At 37.4% G+C, this 23,226-nt stretch overlaps 1 protein-coding gene across 5 annotated transcripts in view; it reads left to right on the top strand.

The window, feature by feature from the left end:
- Nucleotides 1-22,797, top strand: part of KIAA1549 (KIAA1549 ortholog) — a 181,215-nt gene extending 158,418 nt beyond the window's left edge. The window contains exons 18-21 of one of the 5 annotated variants that reach the window (XR_008912321.1): nucleotides 422-579; nucleotides 8,114-8,262; nucleotides 14,230-14,357; nucleotides 14,580-14,709. Coding sequence is in view for 3 of the 5 variants with exons in the window: in XM_056799748.1 (XP_056655726.1) it covers nucleotides 422-579; nucleotides 8,114-8,262; nucleotides 14,532-14,789 (565 nt within the window). In the remaining 2 variants the exon portion in view is untranslated. Of the gene's footprint in view, nucleotides 1-421; nucleotides 580-8,113; nucleotides 8,263-14,229 lie in introns of all 5 variants that reach the window. The other 4 variants (XR_008912320.1, XM_056799748.1, XM_056799749.1 and 1 more) reach the window with 4 other exon arrangements.
- Nucleotides 22,798-23,226: the final 429 nt, after the last annotated feature.

Raw genomic sequence — 23,226 nt, 5'->3', positions numbered from 1 at the left:
GCTTGCTAGGCAGGTCTGGGTCAGGTTAGATTATATCTTTTTCACCTGAAGAGCCTAAGCCCAGGGAAGAGCTGTGTGGGAGCATATTGAATTGAAGTGTTGAAAGGGATGATTATAGTTGTGCTGGAAACTAAAAAGAAAAGGATTTGAGGGGGGGAAAAAGGAGGGAACCCCTGCCACACACATGAGAGATACTGATCAATCTTGTAATTTTCTTCTAATACTTAAAATTTTTTTTCTTTATACCCTTATCTTCCATCTTAGAATCAATACTATATAAAGTGGTGACCAATTTTGTTTTATTTTTCTTGTCTAGAAGAGTGAGACTTCTGATTTAAGGGACAGGGAGGGAGAGACAAAATAAAGTTATGAGAGCCTGAATGAAGATATACATTTAACATCAGATTGCTTTCTTCCCCAGACCAAATTTTGGCCCTGGTTTGCTCCAGTCTTCAGAACTGATACCAACTGAGTCACAGCATACTCAGTCATCAGCTGAAGCTTCATTTACCACACGAGGTATCTATCCAGAAGAGGTACCCTCAGTGGCTCGGCCTCGGCCTGTTGGAGGCACTTCAGGTACATATTGATACCTTTGACTCAAAACATCTGTCTTCTGTTTTCTGTCCATAAGATGTACTTTTTCCTTTTGAGAAAACTATTATTATGTGATATCATTCAGAAATGGCTGTCTTTCTACTACCACCAAAAACCTTTTTCTTGTCCCTTACATAAGTGATGAGCATGAGATTGGTACTCCCAAATCCAGGTCTGTCTGTTTGTGATGCTCAACTGGAAATAGCAGCCCTTCCCCAAATCTCCAATAGTTTGCTGCAAGCCCTTGATAAATTTATAAAATAGAATATGTTTATTTTTTCATGTAATTTTATTTTTTCAAGCACATACTGTCTTCCTCCAATTGTTTACCTGATGAGCAATAAATAAAATCATCATGACATATTTGCATCATTAACAAAACTGATTTCACATTGACCATATCCAAAAGATGTATGTCTCATTCTTTAAGATTTAATTTTTTTTGTTTGTTACTTTAAAATACCCTCTTAACTACCTCTTTTTCTCTCTTCACCCCCTCAGAGAAGGCATCATTTGACAAAAATTAGCCTGTTTATCATTTCTTACCACTTGGCATGCAAATATTAGCATTCCCTTAATTTCCACCACAAAGAGAACTGCTTAAAAAATGTCTTAGAACATAAAGATCCTTTTCCTTTTTTTCCCTGATCATCTTAGGAAATAAACCTAATAGAAGTATTGCTGGGTCAAAAGGTAAACACAATTTTAACACTGTAAGCATAATTGGTCTCCAAAATGGTTGAATCAATTCACAATTCCACCAACAAGTGTATTGGTGTGCCTATTTTTCCACATCCCCTTATTTTGCCCTTTTATTTGTCCTTTTATCATTTTAGCCAATCTGATAGCTATGAAATGATATCTCAGAGTTGTTTTGATTTGTATTTTTCTCATCAATAATTATTTAGAGCATTCCTTCATGGTGTTATAGCTATAATTTTGATTTCTTCATCCAAAAGCTGTCTATTCACATCTTTTGATCATTCATCATTTGAAGAATATGATATGACAAAGTTCTCTATATATTTTTGATATGAGACCTCTATTTGAGAAACTGTCTATAACATTTCCTCCCACCTTACTGCTTTCCTTTAATCTTGGCTACATTAGTTTTATTTGTAGAAAACCTTTTTAATTTCATGGATTAAATATTTTGTATTTTACATCTTACAATGCTTTCTATCTCTTGTTTATTCATAAATTCTTTTCCTCTCCATAAATCTGAGAGGTAACATGTTCCCTGTTCTTCTAATTTGCTTATGATAGCTCCATTTATGCTAAATCATGTATCCATTTTGAACTTATCTTGATAAATGGTGCAAGATATTGGTCTTTATCTAGTTTCTGCCAAACTGCTTTCTAGTTTTCCTAACAATTTTTTTCACAGATAGTGAATTCTCATCTCAAAATCTTAGATCTTTACTTTTGTCAAACACAACTGTTTGTTGTATGTTTGTTTGTTCGACTGATCTACTTTTTTATTTCATAGGCAGTACCAAATGGTTTGATCATTACTGCTTTGTATGGTAGTTCAAAATCTGGTACTGTTAAACTTCTTTCCTTTTCATTTTTTTCATTAACTGATTTGATATTATTGACCTTTTATTTTTCCAAATGTTGTTATTTTTTCTAGTTCAATAAAAGGTAAGAAAATTTTAAAGCTAGAAAAATAAGAAATTTTAAACCTCCAAATAAGTACAGATTATAAATCCTAAAAATTAAAGGTGAGATTAACAAAAAAATGAATGTAAGAAAACAATTGAATTAATTCATAAAACTAAGAGTTAGTTTTATAAAAATCTAACAAAATAGATAAGCCACTGGCTGATTTGATTTTTTATAAAGAGAAGAAAACCAAATCACTAGCATCAAAAATGAAAAGGGTGAATTTATCACTAATGAAGATTAAATCAAAGCAATTATTAAGAGTTATTTTGCCCAATTATGTGTCAACAAATTAACAATTTAAGTGAAATGGAAGAATATTTGCAAAAAATATATAAATTGCCTCAACTAAGGGAAGAGGAATTAAGATATCTCAATAAAACCTATTTTAGAAAAAGAAATTGAACAGGCCAGAAATGAACTTCTTAAGAAAAAAGCATCGGAACCAAATGGATTTACAAGTGAATTTTACCACTTAAAGATCACTTCATTCCAATATTAAATAAATTATTTAGAACAATTAGCAAAGGAAATACTGTCAAACTCTATGAAACAAATATGATGCTGATACTTAAACCAGGAAGAACAAAAACAGAGAAAGAAAATTATGTCAATTTCATTAATGAATATAGATGCAAAAATCCTAAATAAAATTTTAGCCAGGAGATTACATCAATATCTCAGGAAGATTAAACATTATGACCAAATAGGATTTTATACTTAAATATGCAGGGGTGGATTAATACAAGGAAAACTATTAACAATCAATAAAAAAATAACCAAAATCATATAATTTTATCAATTGATGCAGAAAAAGCTTCTGACAAAATACAATACCCATTTCTGTTAACACTTGGAAGGGGGCAGCTGGGTAGCTCAGTGGATTGAGAGCCAGGCCTAGAGACAGGAGGTCCTAGGTCCAAATCTGGCCTCAAACACTTCCCAGCTGTATGACTCTGGGTAAATCACTTAAACCCCCATTGCCTAGGCCTTACCACTTTTCTGCCTTGGAACCCCAATACACAGTATTGATTCCAAGACAGAAGGTAAAGGTTATAAAAAAAAGCAACACCTGGAAGCAGAGATTTCAATGGATATTTTCTTGATATATTAAGTATATACTGAAAAATATCAGCAAACATCTGGGGATAAATTAAAAGTCTTCCCTATTAGATCAGAAGTAAAAGAATTCTGCTCATTATCAACAATATTATTTAATAATGTATTAGAAATGCCAGTATTAGCAATGAGAAGAAAGAGAGGTTGAAGTAATCAGAATGGGCAAAGAGGTAATAAAACTATCTCTTTTCTCAGACAAAATGATAATTATATATAGAAAATCCTAGAGATTTAACTAAGAAATTAATAGAAACTCTCAATAATTTAAGCAGAGTCGCAGGATATAAAATAAACCCACATAAATCATCATTTCTATATGTCACCAATAATATCATGCAAGAGGAGATAGCAAGAGATAACTCATTCAAAATAATCATAGATAGAATAAAATACTTAGGAACATATCTTGCCAAAACAAACCTAAAAACTATATGGATATAATTATAAAACATTTTTATACAAATAAAGTCAGAGTTGAATAATTGTAGATATTTTCATTGTTCTTGGATGGGCAGAGTCGATATAATTAAAATGATAATTCTACCTAAACTAATTTATGTCTCATTCTACATTTAAGTCCAATATGTCCCCTGAAGGAAGAGAGTACCATAGTCTTCTGATCTCCTGGTCTATCAAAGCATTGCTAGAGTTCAGACTTGTTTTTCTCTGTATTGTTGACATGTTTTCCTAATTTTTTTCACTTTATTCTGCACCATTTCATAGGAATCTTCCCAGTTTCCTCTCAAATTTTACATTCTCTCATTTCTTATGGTACAGTAATATTCCATTACTTTCAAATTCCCTAATTTGTTTGGCTATTCCTCACTTGATGGGCATCTCCTTAGTTTCTTATTTGGAGCTTCTATGAAAAGAACTGCTAAAAACTATTTTTCATGCACATTATCTGTTTCCTCTTTATTTAATCCCTTTGAGAGGTAAGCTTAGTATAGCTAGACCAAAGGGTAAACACAATTTAGTAACTTTTGGGGCTTAAGTACAAATTGCTTTCCAGAATGCTTAGGCTACTTCATGACTGTCTTTTTTGTTTAAGAAGGAGGTATGTGGGGGGTGGTAAAGGAGAGGTTTTTTTTAAGGCTTATGAAAGGTGGTGTTTAATGTATGAGATGGAGGAGATGAGATGAAAGGCAGACTGGTGGTCATTTGATGTCTTTGATAAGACTTCCATTTTCTGAGGTGTTAATTATACCAGGACACCTTTCTGATTTTTCTTCATTTAAACCCTCGTTTCTCTTGCTATTTGATTTTCCTTTTCTCCTTCTTCCCTCCTTTTACTTTTCTTCCAATTTTTCTCTTCTCCCCATTTTTCTCTTCTCTTTTTGTTCACTCTAGCTTCCTTGAAAGGCAAGCAGAAGATGTGGTGTGTAAAATGTTAGGGGTTGGGTCTTACATCATCTGGCAGCTAGGTGGCACAGTGGCCACCTGAAGTCAGGAAGACTCATCATCCTGCTTTCTGATCTGGCCTCATACATTGTGTGACCCTGGCCAAGTCACTCAACCCTGCCTCAGTTTTCTTATCTATAAAATGAGCCAGAGAAGGAGATGGCAAACCACTCCAATGTCTTTGTCAGGAAAACCCCAAACAGGGTCATGGAGAGTCAGAAATAACTGACAATTGAACCACAAAAGGCAATAATCATTGTTAGAGAGAAAAAAATGTATTGTTTCCTTTTTCCTCTCATCTAAAATCCTCTTTTTTTTCTTCTATTCTTACCTTTGTTTTATTTCTGAAAATTATTACATTGCATGTGAAAAAAATTTCAAAAGTGGGAATTTAAAATATGCAATGTATATTTTAAAAGAATCTACTTGAAATGTAGTTAGAAATGGAAAATTTCAGAACATTTTGAAGCCATCAAAAGGAAAGGCTGGACATCATGGGGAAAATCAAAATAAATGCAGTTCCAAATGAAATGCTAGCACTCATGAATCCAAAATAATCCTATTACTTTAGAAACATAAGAACATGTATTAATTTGGTTTGCTCACAGTGGTCATTTATGTGGGCTTTGCTTGCTTTGAAACTTAAAACTTAAAAACAAAACCTTTCTTAAAGTCCATGATCTCATCAGGATAGGCATTTACTCTATTGACATAAAACCCAATTCCACCATTCCTTAATAGATTGCCTTCATGAGTTGTGACCAGTCTCCAATTTCGTGGCTCTTTATTTTTTTTTAACCCCTTACCTTCCACCTTAGAATCAATACTAAGTATTAGTTCCAAGGCAGAAGACTGGTAAGGGCTAGGCAATGGGGGTTGAGTAACATACCCAGGGTCACACAGCTAAGTGTCTGAGGTCTGATTTGAACCCAGGACCTCCCATCTCTGGGCCTGGCTCTCAATCCACTGAGCTACTCAGCTCCCTCCCCAATTCCATGGCTCTTACCTGGGATGGTTTTCTGAATTTAGCTAAATTGGTCAATCAAGAATAAACTGATCATTCATCTCCAGACCTATACTCAAAAGCTTTCCATCAAGATAGGACCTGCCAGAAGTTGTGCTGTGCTGGCATAGCCTTTGAAAACTCCGAGCCACCCATAATTACAAACTTAATCATCGAACTTACTTTTAAATGTTTCTTCCAAACAGCTTACTCAACTTTAAGGAACTTAGATTCCATAATCAGTTTTATGTCAGTTTTTAAGAAGTGGAGATGCTCAATGGGATGGTCAAACGAAGGGTGATATTTCTTCTCTAGACTTGGTGTTCTCCTCAAACCAGTAGAGAGTGCTTGTTTTCAGAAAGGAGTCGGAGAAAAAAAAAAAAGGAGGGAACCCCTCCCACTCTCATATGGAATGTCCACCACTCTCATGTTTTCAGCTGTCATCCTCTGCCGTCTCTGTTCCTTCAAATGCTTTGTTTTTATGCCTTTCATGTACATCTGAAAACTGAGTCTTTGCCCTGCTTTCAGAGCATTAATGGACAATATGTGTATCACCCAGATCAAATTGCTTACCATCCCCAGTAGGGGGGAGGGAAGGGAGAGAGGAAGACAGTTTGGATCATATAATTTCAGGAAATGTATGTTGAAAATTGTTGTTGCACATAATTAGGAAAATAAAAAAATATTTTTAAAAAAGAAAAAAGCATCAATGCTTCTCTTTTACCTGTCATTTCACTTCTTGATTTTTGTGAGAATGTTTCCAGGTAATTTTTTTTTAACTGATAATAGCTGTTCTCCTCTTATGAGCATTCCCCCACACCCTGGCACCCCACCCCAAACACACTCCTTTTTCCCAAGCAACATTCAAGATTAGGCAGTAATTAATGATTCAGGAACTGAGTTAGTTTTGTCAAAAAAAACCACATACACACACACACACACACACACACACACACACACACACACACACACACACACACAAAACAAAACAGACTCAGAGATCATTTCTGTCCGAGTCTAAATAATCTCACAGATGGATAAATTAGCATTTTAGAGAAATTATGCTTCATTATTTGACATGTGCTAATTGCTCTGAAAACATGCTAAATGCAAAACTCTGGAGAAAGCCTGGTCCAGCATGCACTCTTGAGAATTAGAGTCAGAAACTCACAGGTTCTAGAAACTAAGCCTGTGCTTTTGACTTTTGTGACTTTGGACAGTTCTCTTTCTTTGTAGAACCCTGGTTTCTCTCTTTGGTGCTTCCTTCATACTTTAGGGATCTTTGCCTTCCTCCTGATGGGTCTTCTGAGATCCAAAGCTATCCGTCTTTTAATGGTCACAGATCATGGAGTGACTGGCTCCACTACTTCACTGATCAGTGGTTTCTTTGATGTGGCTACTCCCTCCTCCAAAGCAGATCACACCTCGTCTGGGGCTTAATAGAAGTCTTTTTAGAATTGCTATGGTCAGGCTTCTGGTGCTGAACATCCATTTTTAATTGGAGAGGGGTGTCCTCTGATAACACATGCAATTTGTCACCTGATTAAAGTACTCATAGATTGGTAGGAACTTCCAGGAGCTCACGGTCTGCACTGCCACAGGGAGGAGATACTAGAGGAGGAGTTCATTTAATAGAATTCTGTTTTCAAAAAGAATTATTGTTTGAAGAACAACTGTGAATGTTCATCTCCAAAAATAGAAGTATGTATGATATATGTAATATATTTTATTTTATTTATTTTGTTAAAACCCTCAACTTTCATCTTAGATTCAATACTGTGTATTGGTTGTAAGGCAGAAGAGTGGTAAGGGCTAGGCAATGGGGGTCAAGTGACGTGTCCAGAATCACACAGGTAGGAAGTGTCTGAGGCCAGATTTGAACCTAGGACCTCCCATTTCTAGGCGAGGCTCTCAAACCACTGAGCCAACTAGCTGCCCCTTATATTATTTATTTAAATATTATTATATATTATATATAGTGTATATATATACACATATGTGAATCTCTATAAATACATATTTTTTCAATTATATGTATATATTTATATATTTTGTCAAATGATGCCATTCTCTAAGGCAGGGAGGGAAAGGAGGGAGGTAGATATATGGGAAATTTAATATAACAAATAAGTAAACAAATTTAAACTTGAAAAAAATTTCATTTTTGATAGATCAGAAATATTAGTCCTCATCGTTTCCCTGCTTAGCCTGGGTGTTTCCAGGTCTAACTAATGAGTGATTCCTGAAAGCACTCTACAGTTTGTAAAATCCTTGTGACATGTTCCATTGCCATGATAATAAATGCTGAAAAAGATGTTTGCTCTCAAGGTTCACAGATGCAGCATCTCACCCAGGTGGGCATCGCCAACAGGATTGGGACACAACCAGTAGAGATTCCATCCAGCAGAACAGGCCAGTATAGTGGGTCAGGATGGCCTTCCTATCATGGGGAAGACGAATCGGGGAGACGAGATGCTGTAAGTAATTTGTGTTTGAACAGTATTGAAACCTTTGACCCAATTTAGATATCTTTGCTGGAAAGGGATCTCCTTTCCACTCCTCCTCAGCCACTTTGTGTTCTCCTTCTCTTGGTTGTTTTCCTCCATGTCCCATTAAAAAAAAAAAAAGGAACCCAGCAGACCAATGCTACAATCATTTTCTATTATAAACAATCTTCTCAGTACATCAAAGAAACACAACAAATAAACAGATGACAGCATTGAAACCCTCCTCAATCACTTGTACAAAATCTAAACTGCATTTTGATGAAAAAATAATGCCAGTGATGAAATGAAAGAAATCATCAAAAGGCATCAATAAAAACGTGAGGAAAGTTTTTTTTAAAAATACTATTACTATTAGCTTAATATAAACTTTTATAAAATAATCACAACTATGACAGTCTGTTTGTTTTTTGTTTCGTTACATCATGTTCAAATTCCAGGTTTTAACTGCAAAATCATAAAGTTGAGAGTGGGTGGGGAGTTATTTTTAACTTCTGTTCCCTTTGATGAAACGTGCAATTTCCTTTGAAGTGAATTTTAGACCACAAACAAGAAGTCAACCAACATTCATTTATGAAGCACTTTGAGTCAGGCCCTATAGTAAGTTCTGGGAATACAAAGACAAATATCCCTGAGTGGTCTTATGTTCTAATGGCACACATAGACAGAGCACTGGTCACTTTGCATTATCAAGAACTGAATTCAAATCCAGCCTCAGACACTTACTATGTGGCTCTGGCACTGACCTTACTGGGTTTTCTGTGATGGTCAGATGATTTTTGTAAAGCATTTTGAAAGCCTTTAAAGTGCTATGTAATTGCCCGCTATTATTAATAATAATCATTATGAATAGGGAAGTCAGCAGGTACTTATAGAGATCTCTACGAGATCCATGCAAAGCAGATGTCATGTAACCTTGGATGGGGAGATGGTAGCAGCAAGGGGTAGGGAGGGGAGACATGAAGTACCTCCCGTGGAAGATAGCTCTTGATCTGAGTATTGAAGGAAATCAAGAGGTAGAGGTGACGAGGGTAAGCTTTCCACACACAAAGCTCAACCAATCTAAAGACCTAGGAAAAAGGAGATGGAGAACCTTGTTTGAGGAACATCAGGTCCTCAGATACTTCCTAGCTGTGTGACCCTGGGCAAGTCACTTAACCCCATTTGCCTAGCCCTTACTGCTCTTCTGCCATGAAACTGATATTTAGTATTGATTCTAAGACAAGAAGTAAAAGTTTTTTAAGAAATAGGTTACTGTAGTTTATTGATAAGGAAGGTCATATAATCAAATCTGTGATTAAGGAAAATTAAGTTGGTAGCAGCATGGAAGAGAGATTGGAAAGTGAGAAATGCGATTGAGGCAGAGATACCAAATGGCAGGTTATTAGACTAGTCTAGGAAGGAACAAGAATGGTGGTTGTGTGAGTGGAGCATAGGGATGGATGCCAGAGATGTGAAGATAGAAATGAGAATACTTGATAACTGACTGAGATAGGCGGGTTAAGGAAATGTGACTAAAAAGCTGGTGGCACCCTTGATAGAAATAGGGAACTTAGGAAGACAGATGAATTTTGGAGGCAAGATAATGATTTCTGTTTTGGACGCGATATGTTTGGGATAGCTATAGGCTATCCATTTAGAAATGTCCACCAGGCCATTGATGATGAGGTCTTGGAGCACAGGACAGAAACTAGTACTAGATATAGAAATATGAGAGCCATCTGCAGAAAAATGATGCCCAAACCCTTATTGATGAGGCCACCTAGTGACAGTGTCAAGAGAATGAAAAAGAAGATCCAGGACAGAATGTTGGGGTATACCTACAATTAGAAGATATGTCCAAAGGTAGCCAAAGTGGACTTTCAGGTGACATTTGTGTGATAATATACCTGGAAGTTATCTTTGAGATGATAACTATTTAACAACCTTATTGATGCCTTTTTTTGGTGCAATTATAGTCATTCCTGGATATGCCCCTTTCCCAAAAGAAAGCCTTTCCTTGTAGCAAAGGGAAAAAACCCAACTGCTTAAAGAAAACCAACCAAAATATCATTTGTGTGGACATTGGGAATGCTCCATATCCATAGGTCCCCATCTCACCAATAAAAGGCTTTAGAAATGGAAAGGCTAAAAAAAAAGGCTAAAAAAAATAATTAAAATAAAAATTAAATAAAAAATTAAAAAATTAAAAAAAAGAAATGGAAAGGCTATTATAAAATAATATATCCTAATTTTATGAATCAGGAAACATTTGTAGAGTATGAATCAACCTATTGAAGTTTGTCTTGGTGGTCATTTGAATTCAAGTCCTTTGGCTCCTTTTTTTAATGATTCTTTTTAAATTATATATTATTATATCCCACATCTTATTCAAGGACAGGAAAATTAGCTTTAGAGTGTTTTTCTCCTATTGTAAAAATTTATTAGTCTCTACTGATAAAAATATTATATTTTATGAGGTTTATTAAAGATTATTAGAAACCAAGGATACAAAATAATAAAGAGCTGATTAGCCCATTCACATTTTACTTACTACATGTTGCAATCGCCAAGTAGAGGAAGAGAGAGCCCAAAGTAGGGGATACAGCCAATTTAAATGCAAATTGTGATCTCATGCAGGTGGGGACTCAGGTGAGATTATAGGGAATTCTGGGAAGTACCAAGGACTTCTGGGGATTGAAGTCTGGGGTTCAAGTCTCCATTTTACATTACAGACATCTTAGAATAGATTTCAGTTATGTGAGCTTAGTATCTTGCCTAATTTTTAAAAGTATTCTTCTTTCATGAAATATCATTAAAGAAGCATTGCTATGTAAATAACATGATTCTAGCCAACAACCAATTTATTTCTCCAATGTTGAAAAATGATATTAATGTGTCTCTGATGATCATCCTTTGGACTATAAAATTTTCAGTAATCAGTGTTAGAGGCTACTTAACCCCAGCTATAGTTTATACCCCAATCCTTTAGTCATACAATTTTTGCCTTAATTTGTGAACTCTTATTTAGCAAACATTTGGGCAGACTCACTCTAAAATTCAAAAAGCATTTATTAGGGATGCAACAAGATATATCTATCTACTGTTGTTCATCCATCATTTTCGAAGAGGACTGATAACATCATGGGATAATGTCTTGACTTGTGTGTAAATTGGATTTAAGGGAGGCAGAGTTGTACAAAGCTTCACCCTGTCTTCCAGAGTCATCCAAGTTTAGTGGCAAGTCAAAAGTCAAGACCACTGCTCAGGATGACTTGATGTCTTCTATATCTGACCAAGCTCTAAGTACTCTATGGCACCTGCTTCAGCTGCCATCATGGCTGGTGGAATAAATTGTTCTCATCCATCCATTCCATCAATGGTAATCCTCACATGCTTGGGGTGATACCTCCCTCATTCACCAATGAGGCCTGTTTGTTACCCTCCACTTGGTTTAGTTTATCTGCCATAACGGTTTTAATGGGCTCTGGCTGTTGTGCGTGTTACAGCTTCTTGAAGCACCAGATGAGCATTGTGTGAAAGGTAGACACAAAAGGTGGATAAACAGCCCTGAAAAGAGCTTGGCAAGCCCTCACCCCAGAGGTGCTAGTCTTCCCTGAACACCCCTCCCCTATATCTACATGAAAGAATGAAAGACATCATGATACTATGGAAAGAACATTTTATTTTAAGGGTGAAGACCCAAATTCAGATTCAGCCCCTTAGTCACCTTTAAAAAGTCACTTCAGTTCCTCATCTGTAAAATGAAAGGGTTGAACCAAATATCCTCAGAGGTCCTTTTCAGTTCCAAATCTAATATCTTATCAAGTAATAATAAAAAAAAAACATTATTAAGCAGTGGAGATACAAATCCCCAGCACGGACCATCTCTCCCCTCAAGCAGCTTGCATCCTGAAAGGGGAAGCCAACAGAGAACACTTCTGTTCCAAAGTTAATGAGATGATGACAGCAGAATAGATTGACGTACACCCTCCTGGATTAATGGCTGGATTAATGCAATTTGGCTCCAGAAGAATGGCCTCAGGTGGGGAGAAGGAAAGAAAGGGTGAATGTGTGTCAAGAAGTTTGGCAAAGATGGCTGGCTATGAAAGAGGAAGGAGTGAAGTGAACCATGACTGAAACTGTTCTGAAATGTTGTTCAGGGAAAGGTAGGGCCCTGGGGCAAACATTTCTCTAGAGCTGGCCTGGAATTCTGGAAGACCAGGATGCCAGTCTCATCCCTGACACAGACTGGCTTCTCAGGCAACTTAAAAACTATAAACTCTAGAGAAAATGTTGGATTATCTTGGTAAAGAGAATTGTGTCACCTAGAATCCTTACCCTTTGACACACAAATGAAAAGTTTGCCAGAACCTCTACTCTAATTATGATAGAAGGAAATTTGAAGAATGCAGGTAGATTTGATCTATACATTGCATTCTTCTTTGAAGGCCATTTTTTTTCCCTCACTCAAGGATGAGATTTATTGTCCTCTGAAGTAACAGAACAATAATTTACCACAGAACCATTAAAACCATTGCCTGGCACGCTTAAAGACATCTAGAAGGAGCTATTAATGGGCTACTCTGACAAATATCTAAATAATATCACCAGTTCTTGTTAAGCCACATTGATTTATGTACAAAGCACAAATGTTAGCCAATGTATTGTGGAGTTTTGCCGTTAGCTCATATTGCTCTTTTTCATAGATAACACAGAGAGTAGATTTTTAAAACTATGTCTTTGTTTGTTGGCTCGTTACCAGTATTTTTCTTACACCCGTGTCATGCTGCTTTCCTAATCTCAGGCACAATCATTGCCATCCCTTCTGCCACCATTTGTTTGACTTTGTCCCTGTTGACTCGTAGAGTGAGTGAGAAAACCCACTTAACTCTTGGTGTCACGCTGCCCAGCTCTGAGCTCATTCATGTGAACATTTACTAGCTTTAACTAGAAGCTGTTGTGTTAATACTGCCTTATGAGAGTTCATATGCATATAATAATAATAATAATATATAATATAATAAAAATAATAACAAAACATTTCCTTATGGTCTATGCCCCAAAGTATAGGGTTGTCCTGGATCTTGAATCCATCACCTCGAGGTCAGGGGTGGGGGTGGGGGGGAAGGCAGTAGTTGGCATACTCTGTCATCCCACCTCTAAGGCATCCTGGCTGAGTGACTCTGTATAAGTCATTTAACTTTTCAGTGACTCAGGGAACTAACTCTGACTATTTGCAGCGAAGGTACTGACCTCTATTGGTAAAGAAAGTTCCTCAAAGGAAGCGTCCTACACTGGTGAAATCACAGGTCCAAGTCAATTTTTTTAAAAATAGTCATTAAAGGGGGAAGGTAGCTCAGTGGAGATGGTACATCCTAGGTGCAAATCTGAAATCAGATACTGCCTAGCTGTGTGACCCTGGGCAAGTCACTTAACCTCCATTGCCTAGCCCTTACTGCTCTTCTGCCTTAGAACCAATACCCAATATTGATTCTAAGAAGGAAGGTAAAGGTTTTTTTTAAAAAAAATAGTAATTAAAAATTTATATATACACACATATAGTCTACCAGGGAGAATACCTTTAATACTGGATTTATTTTTTAGTTAATAAACATTTGTTTTCTTTAAATTACTCAATTAAATAAAATTTAAAAAAATAAACACCTGTTTTTATCTTCCTATCATCCTATCCCCCCATTGGAAAAAAAATGGAAATACCTTGCATATGTAAATAATTATGAATAGTCAAAACAAAACATTCCCTCATTGCCTATGCCCCCAAATATAGGTCTTGTCCTGTACCTGGAATCCATCACTTCATGGGTGGGGGGCAGGAGGAGGGAGGTAGTTGGCGTACTTCATCCTTAATCCTCTAGAATCATGATTGGTCATTACATTGATTAGAGATCTTATATCTTTCAAAGTTGTTTGTAAAAGTAACTTTTCCTGCTTCCTCAGTTCATCTCCAGGCATGTCCATCCCTATCCCAAAGGATCCTGCCTTCCTATCACCCCACATTGACATATTCATGCTTTCTCTGGTGGGAAGGCTACCATTGATGCCATGCCCACTCCCTCCAGCCTCAGGTAAAGGGGTGGGGGGAGATAAGAATGCACACTGACCTGGCTGAATCCAAGTAGGAGATTGGGAAATGGGGGGAAACATTATGGAAGGAACAATGATTGTCTTTAGTTTTGTTGTTTTGTTTTTCTCAACATCGTGGTTCAAAAAGTCCAGTGATTCTTGCTGTGTTTTTTCAGACTCATGGGCTTGGACACCAAGAGTATTCTTCTTCACCACTGTTTCAGGTGCCAAGGACTTCAGGCAGAGAGCCATCCGCACCACCTCCCCACCTCCCCCACAGGAACCTCCAAGGACCAGGGCTGTGCTACAACAACGCCAGTTCTACGGAAGATCTCCAGCCAGGGCATTCCTCTGCTTCTCTCATCAAAGCCATTCGAGAGGAGCTCCTTCGACTCTCCCAGAAACAAGCCACAGTGCAGAACTTCCATAGCTGATCCATCCTTCCCTTGCAAATTTGCCAAGTATCTGCTTCCTATGGAAGTAAGACTAAAAGGAAGCCAACCGAGTTGTTGTTTTATAAGAGGGGTGAACCTCTACTGTACAAGATACCGATGCGTGTGTCTGCGGGGGGAGGGGGGAGGGAAAATGGCAAGTTGTAAAGACAGAAGATGCCACAAGTTACCACTTTACAGTTTGTAAATCTGTTTAATTATGTTGGCCATTTCATGACCACTTGGATTCAGCCAACTGCTGCGTTTTAGGTCAAAAGCAACACCAAACTCCACCAAAGGATGACAGGAACAACAGACCAAGATGACAAAATTCCTCAATTAAATGATTTAAGGGGGAAAAAAGTAGATGGATTAAGGGATGAAAGGAATCCAGTATTTTTCATTATAAGGCTTTGTAGTTCAGATAAGTATGATCATGTTGCTGCTTTGTTTTCAGCAGGGGGGGAAAGAATTCAAGGACGTTTTGTTAAAAGCTTGATTTCCCCCCCCTTCTCCACAGGAACTCATTGTAATAGTAGTACTAACAGCAAGAATAATAGGACTGGCCAGAGAAGAGGGGGAAAAAGTAAATGACTAGTAAGAAACCAAAATGGGGAAGCTCTAAGTGCCGGATGATTCCAAACAAAACTGTCTTCTGCATGTCCTTCTCCTTGTATTCTGGTGCTGCTGCTCTAAGTGTTCCTTGACCTTTCTGTGAAATGAAATCATGACCATTTTTTTTTTTGGCAAGAATATATTGAAGACTCATTCTCTGCAGGAAAGGAAAACCTCTCTTGAAAAACGAAAGGCTTCATATTTATTTGGTCATTGAAAAATCTGTCCTTGATTAGATTTAAATTTGTATATGTGTGGACTTCATTTTTTTCTGAATTAGGTGTTTTCAGTTATCAATAGAATCCCAGGTTAATCATAAAATCCATTTCTATACAGTGAAACAGTTTTTGTTGATTTTGAATTGATCACTTCTTAAGACTGGAAGTCAGAAGTCCTAGGTTAGAATCTCTGCTTTGTCAGGGAGTGCTCTTTTGGTGACTTCATATGTCTGTAGTTTGCATCATTTTCTTCCTCTTGACAATAAGGTCTTGGTTCAATTGTAATCTCTTGATGTTCTTTCTAGCTCTATGTCCTATGATCCTACCTGAGCAAAGTATTGTTTTGTTTGAAATACAGTGAAACCCAGGACATCCCAAATTGTTGTAGCTCTTTGGTTTTTTTAATAACCCTAACCTCTGTCTTTGAATTGGAGTGAAATGACTTGCCCAGGATCACACTGCTGGAAAGTGTCAGAGATCAGATTTGAACCTAGGACCTTCTGTCTGTAGGCCTGGCTCTCTATTCACTAAGCCACCTAGCTGCCCTAACTTTGAAATTTGTTTCTTTAATAACGTTTTATTGTAATGAGGACACTGCTAGAAGACAAGTTTCCAGTATGGCAGGACTGGGAAAACAAGGTCAACCCAGTTTTCCTATGATAAATTGTGCAAGGAAAAGAGCTTTTTGGACCCAGAAAATTTGTCTCATCTCCTGACTTCTTTATGTATCTTGTTTTGGATTGGATTTTTTTTTTGGCAAGAATATATTGAAGACTCATTCTCTGCAGGAAAGGAAAACCTCTCTTTAAAAACGAAAGGCTTCATATTTATTTGGTCATTGAAAAATCTGTCCTTGATTAGATTTAAATTTGTATATGTGTGGACTTCATTTCTCTCTCTCTCTCTCTCTCTCTCTCTCTCTCTCTCTCTCTCTCTCTCTCTCTCTCTCTCTCTCTCTCTCTCTCTCTCTCTCTCTCTCCCTCTCCCTCTCCCTCTCCCTCTCCCTCTCCCTCTCCCTCTCCCTCTCCCTCTCCCTCTCCCTCTCCCTCTCCTTCTCCTTCTCCCTCTCCCTCTCCCTCTCCCTCTCCCTCTCCCTCTCCCTCTCTCTCCTTCTACCTTATAATCGGTACTAAGCATCAGTTCCAAAGCAGAAGAGCCACAAGGGCAAGGCAATTAGGGTTAAGTGACTTGTCCAGGATCATACAGTTGAACCTAGAACCTCCTATCTCTAGGTCTGGCTCTATCCACTGAGCATCCTAGCTGCCCCATCCCTGTTTAGAAAGACCCATAATGTTGTTAGGACCATTAGGCAGCTTGCTTTAATAGCACAGATTCTTCCAGGTGAGCACGGTATAGATGTGAAAAAGCAAAAGGAAGGATACTCTGTGGCCCAGTCAGATGTTTGACCATATAGACAATGAAACAGTTACAGTTTCAGTTCAGTGAGGTTTGATTGAAGCAGATTTTTAAATATTTGAAATTCAGATCAGTTTCCCAAAACACCAAAAACAAATGACAAAGCTTTCATTAGAAACTTGTTTTTTCTTTTGCAAATTAATCACATTCCATTTTATTCAATGGTAAAATAAAGTGATCAGATTAGATGGGGGGGTTCTTAATATGGCATTCATGGACTCCCACCTTGATAGCACAGTGTCCAGAGATAAGAAGACCCAAGGGCAAATCTAACCTCAGATATTTGTGTATGTGACCCTGGACAAGTCACTTAACCTTTGCCTGCTTCAATTTCCTCATTTGTGAAATGAGAATAATAGCACCTACCTCCCAGGGTTGTTGTAAAGAGAAAATGAGATAATTATAAAGTGCTTAAGCACAGTGCCTGGCACATAGTAGGGGCTTAATAACTGTTTGTTCCTTTCCCTTTCCCTTGACTCCTGAAGGTGCTACAGCTAGATCTTAGAGGGTCCCTGAAGTTGGATGAGGAAAAATGACATTTTTATTTTTACTAACTGAAATTTAGCATTTCCTTTAATTATTTACAAACATCATTCTGAGAAAGGTGCTCAAAGGTTTTCCCAGATTGCCAAAGAGGCCCATAGAACCCCTCCAAAAAAAGTTAAGAAATACTGAACTAGGTGATCTTAAAGACTCCTTACATCTTTAAATTCTATGATACTTCCCACTTACTAGGAAAAGTTGAAAGGGGTATCTCTGCTTACTGTAAGTCTTGCTTGAGCTTGTCATTAGAAGGGGTGCTTTTTAGCTAGTAGTGATTAACACTTAAAACAAAATTTACCTGTTGTCCAGAAAGTCCTGGGCCTTCAGAAATTTCTAAGTGAGAATTCTAAATGGTCATCGAAAAATGTTTTTAAAATCAAAGTGGCTTGATGGAAGCATTTGAAGTTGGAAAAGGTGAGTGAAGTTGAAGGGTAATAGGTACTTGATGGCAACCCAAAGTATAAACAGCTTAGAAATGACTACTTCCTGGAAAGAAAATTAATTAGTAGGTGAATTAACTTTGTGGAATTTATGACTGAATTTTATTAAGAATGTTGAGATGCGATGACAGCAGAAGGGATATGTGTAGACACTCCTCTTCTCCTAGCTATTGTTTGTAGTGTGTGTGTATTTGCTCATTTGAACAAATGATAGAAAAACAAATCATAGCATCTCAGACTCAGAGGGAACCTCTGTGACCATTGGTCTAGTATACACTTGATCAAGAATCTCCTCTATGTCCAACTTCCACTTGAAGGTATCCAGTGAAGGGTTTACTCACTACCTCCCAAAGCAGCCCATTTTCCTCATGGATATCTCTGTTTTTTAGGAAATGTTCATTGCATGAAGCCAAAAATCAATCTATTTGCAACTTCATCTGTTGTTTATAGTTCTACCCTTGGGGCCAGATATCAGAAGTCTAAACTCTTTCCCACAACAGCTCCTCATATACTTGAGAACAACCTCAAGCATCCATAGTTCCTTCAGCTGGCCCTCAAATGGCATGACTTCAAGATCCTTCATCATCCTTCTTACCCTCCTCCAGACATACCCCTCCTATACACTACAGAAATAAGCTTCCTTTTGAAAGAAACAGCATTAGCGATTTGAATTGGTCTTCATTTTTCTCAAAATGGCATTCTATCCATGCATCCGTTCTTCAAACTGTTATTTTTTTAAATTCAGGACCAAAGATAATATGTAAATCTGTTTGTGATCTGATACAGTAAGCCAGCCAGATAGACCTTTTATAGTTTCCTGGCTGGTGGAATATATGACAAGCTTGCATTCATTTCTACTAAAAACCCTCCAGCAACAAAGCCTCTTGGGGGGGGGGGGTCACCAAAATGAGAGCAAAGACATTAGTAGATATGGCAAAAAAAAAAAAAAGATATTGTTGACTAAAACAAATTTCCAGAAAACAAATACAGCATTCTCCTCCTGGCTTTCAAGGAAAGCACTTCATTTTAATGGTAATTGACTTTGGGCTTCAAGATACTATTTTTTTCTTTGTTGGCTCTAAAAGTGAATTAATTTAATATTTGAAAATATCAAGTTGTAGGATGAGTGTCCTGGTGGTACAAATTGTTAATGTAAGTTCAGATATACTTCATCTTTTTCTTTTCCTCTCTTAATCTGCTTTAAAATAACTTCATCTGCCCTCTTCCAATTAAATAAGCATTTATTAATCATCTCTCTGCATAGGATAGGCAGTGCTGACTGGAAGATCAAGAAAATGGGGGATACAACTGAATAAGCCTTGTTAAAATATAATCATTAAGTGGCACATCAAAATAATTTATTGGCAGGATGAAGTTCTATGTTATTAGGTAGTGATTAATGAGAAATCTATGATATTGATATGCCTAGTTGGGTCCATGGGGAGAAACAGAAATATCTTAGAAGAGAGATTTCCTGAGCAACTTAAAAGACGTAAAAGTAGGTTAGCAAATTAATACAGGGAGCAAATAAAGGAAATGACAGGATTGCCAGATATGAGATGAAGTGAGTCTGGGTTTTGATACAGGTTGTTTAACTTGGTCCCAGAATAGAGTGGAAAAACATGAAAGATCTCTGAGGAGGAAGGTGGCATTGTTAAGAGTGATAGATCAATCCTACCTAAACTAATTTACTTATTCAGTGCCATACCTATCAAACTATCAAGAAACTATTTTAGAGAATTAGAAAAAATCATAACAATTCATCTGGAACAACAAAAGATCAAGAATATCAAGGGAACTGATAAAAAAGAAAAGTGAAGGATGAGGGCCTAGCAGTACCAGATCTTAAACTGTACTATAAAGCAGTGGTCATCAAAACGATATGGAAGAGATAGAGAGATGGATCAATGGAATAGACTAGGGACAAATAACCTCAGCAATCTTGTGTTTGGTAAATCCAAAGATCCCAGCTTTTGGATGACAATTCAGTATTTGACAAAAACTGTTGGGAAAATAGAAAAAACTGTATGGCAAAAATTAGGTTTAGATCAATAACACACGCTATACCAAGATAAGTTAAAAGTGGGTATATAATTTAAACAAAGAGTGATATTATAAATAAATTAAGTGAACATGGAATAGAACCTGTCAGATCTATGGGGAAGGAAAGAATTTAAGACCAAGCAAGAAATAGAGAACATTATAAGATGTAAAATGAGTAATTTTGATTACATTAAATTAAAAAGATTTTGTACCAACAAAACCAATGCAACTAAAATTAGAAGAGAAGCAACAAACTAGGGAAAAAATTTACTTAAAGATAGGTAAAGACAAGCTGAGCAACTACATTAAGGAAAAATAGGAGAGAGGAGACTTAGGGATGGGAGTCTCTATTAGAAGGTTGTAGTATTCCAGGCAAGCAATAATATCAGCTGCAACCAACTATGGATCCATAAAGAAAGGAGTCAGACTCTGGAAGTAGTATGAAAGCAAAATCATCAGAAATTTACAACAGGTTATATATAAGGTGTGAAGACAACTGTTCAGAGATTAGTAATGTGGTGGCTTGATCCAAAGTGATGGAAAAAAAAGAAACAGGGTAAGTGTTACGGAAGGAAAATAATAACCCTTGCCACCTACAGTCAATAAGTTACCTAAGAATTCAATCTTGAATGGGGAAAAAAAGACAACTAGCATATAAATTGAGTGTATAAATGACTATGGGGGCCGCAAAGAAGGGAACGTGCTTTTTCAATGTTCATCTATGGTTCAAGCACTTAAAGCCTTCTTTATTTTGTTCTGTTCAATTTCTATTGATACTCACTGTGTGTTTTGATTTTAGTGGCATGTGGTACTGAATAGCAGAGGGGGAGGCTTCTCTACCCAGCCATATCTGTCCATCTGTGTGAAACAAATGGTGCAAAACACAGATGAGGGGGCCTCCTACCTGAAACCAGTCTGAGTAAAATTAATTCTGTTCTTTTTTTTTTTTAAGTTTTCTAGTTTCCCATTTACAGATGATTGCTTTATTCCATTTGCAGAGTCACTCCCAGTGATTGCTCCAGGGATCATCACCCTATTAACTTTCATGCCAATTTGCATTTGCAAATTTACAAGTTACTCATTAAATGTCAAAGAGCAAAGAAATTAACCTCACCTCTTGCAAGCCCTTTGCTCCCAGCAGCCCTCCTGACTCTGGTTGGTGTGTCTGACTTTAGAATTCACATGAGTTTTTTCTTGTTTACCCTTTTCTTTGCTACCTCTGGGCAGTTCTCAAAGACCACTCTTTTAGTTCACATTTGTCTAAAGGAAGACAAAGCAGGTATCATATCATATCATAGATCTGGAGTGAGGAGAGACCTCAGAGGTCATCTTTTCTTGCAGACTTTCAATGGGAACAGATTTTTCCCAATTAAAAAAAACAACCCACTGAATTCCTTCATTTTAAATTCAGAATAATGAATTAGAATTTGAACTGATGTTAAATATGTAGGGGAGATGGCTCCATATGGAAAGTTGCCTAGTATCTACATCTGGAATTGATCAAGATTGTTCCCATCAGTACTTAAAATACTCATTCAAGGAGAATATACTGTTTATTTTCTCCTTAGAGGTTCTACAAGTGATCTTTGTGGGACTGGGGTGGGGAAGGTGGTGTTTAAACAAAACTTGTGAACTACTTGCTACAAGAAAATTCTGAATCTCTGTTTACATCTGTTAATGTGTACCATATCACAAGTCCACATGACAGCACTGCACTGCAGGAAATGGGAATCAAACCACAAATGGGAATGAGCAGACCTTGGGAAGAACAATGGAAAAATCAAGTGTCTTAACCTGCTGCCCTTTCAACCAGCTCACAGATTTTTCGGGAGGTCCATGATCCAACTTGGGGATTACTCAGACTCTGCTTTTTCCATCTCTTGGTTTGCCTGCTTTGGGAGCCATTCCACCGATCTCTGGTACCTTTACCCAAGCACGAGCGAGATGGCAGTTGAATACCTTCATTTTGGAGTCTCATATCAGTCAACCTCATCACGTGGAACTGTTTGTCCACTTTTTTTGGCTAGTTTGGAACAAGGAGAACAGTTTTTTCTCATGCCCACCCAACAGCCGGTGTGCATTATTGGGATTTGCCTTCCATCTTTAAGAGGCAGGAAAACTGAAAGGCCAAATTCAAGTCTGCCTTCCAGGGTGGCCCTTTGGTCTCACACGTATCACTAACTAAAGTCTTGTGGAACACAGGAGAAGGTAAAGGTCAACTTCAGACCCCTGGGGACTTGCTAAAGCAAAAGTCCCTCTGATTTTCCTCTCAGATGTGGAGTTGAGATTGAGCGTGTACAGAGCGCAGATTGTGGGAAGAATGGTTCTACTGTAAATGCTATTTGGGGTTCTGTCATTTCCCTGGATATTCAAGGACCATTCTCCTGATCTTTCCTATCCCCTCACCCTAGGTTATAACTGTTTATATATGTAGATATATAAATGCACGGAAAGCCTAACATCCGCGTTGCAACTTGAACTAGATGCCATGATTTTCCTGCCTTTTCTAGGGAAGGGGCTTTTGAGTCTCAGTTCTGCATACATGGTTGAGAAATCGAACTTTCCCCTTCTGTTGGTCTTTTAAGTTTTAACCTTTTGTAGCTGCAGTTTTCTCATTGCTGTAGGTTTTTTTAAAGAATAATTTATGCAAGTGTTTGGTTTCCATGTTTACAATTTATACAGCTTTCCTAGCAGTTTAAATGGAAATGTCAATAAATACTATGAATTGGTGTCAAATTTCTATTTTTTCTTGATTTTCTCTGCATTGAGACGACCCTTTTTGTCAGGTACAGTGACAATAAATAAGCTTTCAGTCACCTAGCATTTATTTATTTAAAAACTCTTACCTGGGGGCAGCTGGGTGGCTCAGTGGGATTGAGAGTCAGGCCCAGAGACAGGAGGTCTTGGGTTCAAATTTGACCTCAGACACTTCCCAGCTGTGTGACCCTGGGCAAGTCACTTGACCCCCATTGCCTAGCCCTTACCACTCTTCTGCCTTGGAGACAATACACAGTATTGACTCCAACAAGGAAGGTAAGGGTTTAAATTAAAAAAAAAAAAAACTCTTACCTTCTGCCTAGAAGATAGAAGAATGGTAAGGGCTAAGCATTTGGGGGTTAAGTGACCTGCATAGTCTCACAGGAAATGCCTGAAGGCAGATTTGAA

Source organism: Monodelphis domestica, chromosome 5 (assembly GCF_027887165.1).
Source record: "Monodelphis domestica isolate mMonDom1 chromosome 5, mMonDom1.pri, whole genome shotgun sequence".
NCBI classification, from domain to species: Eukaryota; Metazoa; Chordata; class Mammalia; order Didelphimorphia; family Didelphidae; genus Monodelphis; species Monodelphis domestica.
Note: the sequence above shows the minus strand (reverse complement) of the source record. Positions and strands in the feature narration are given on the sequence as shown.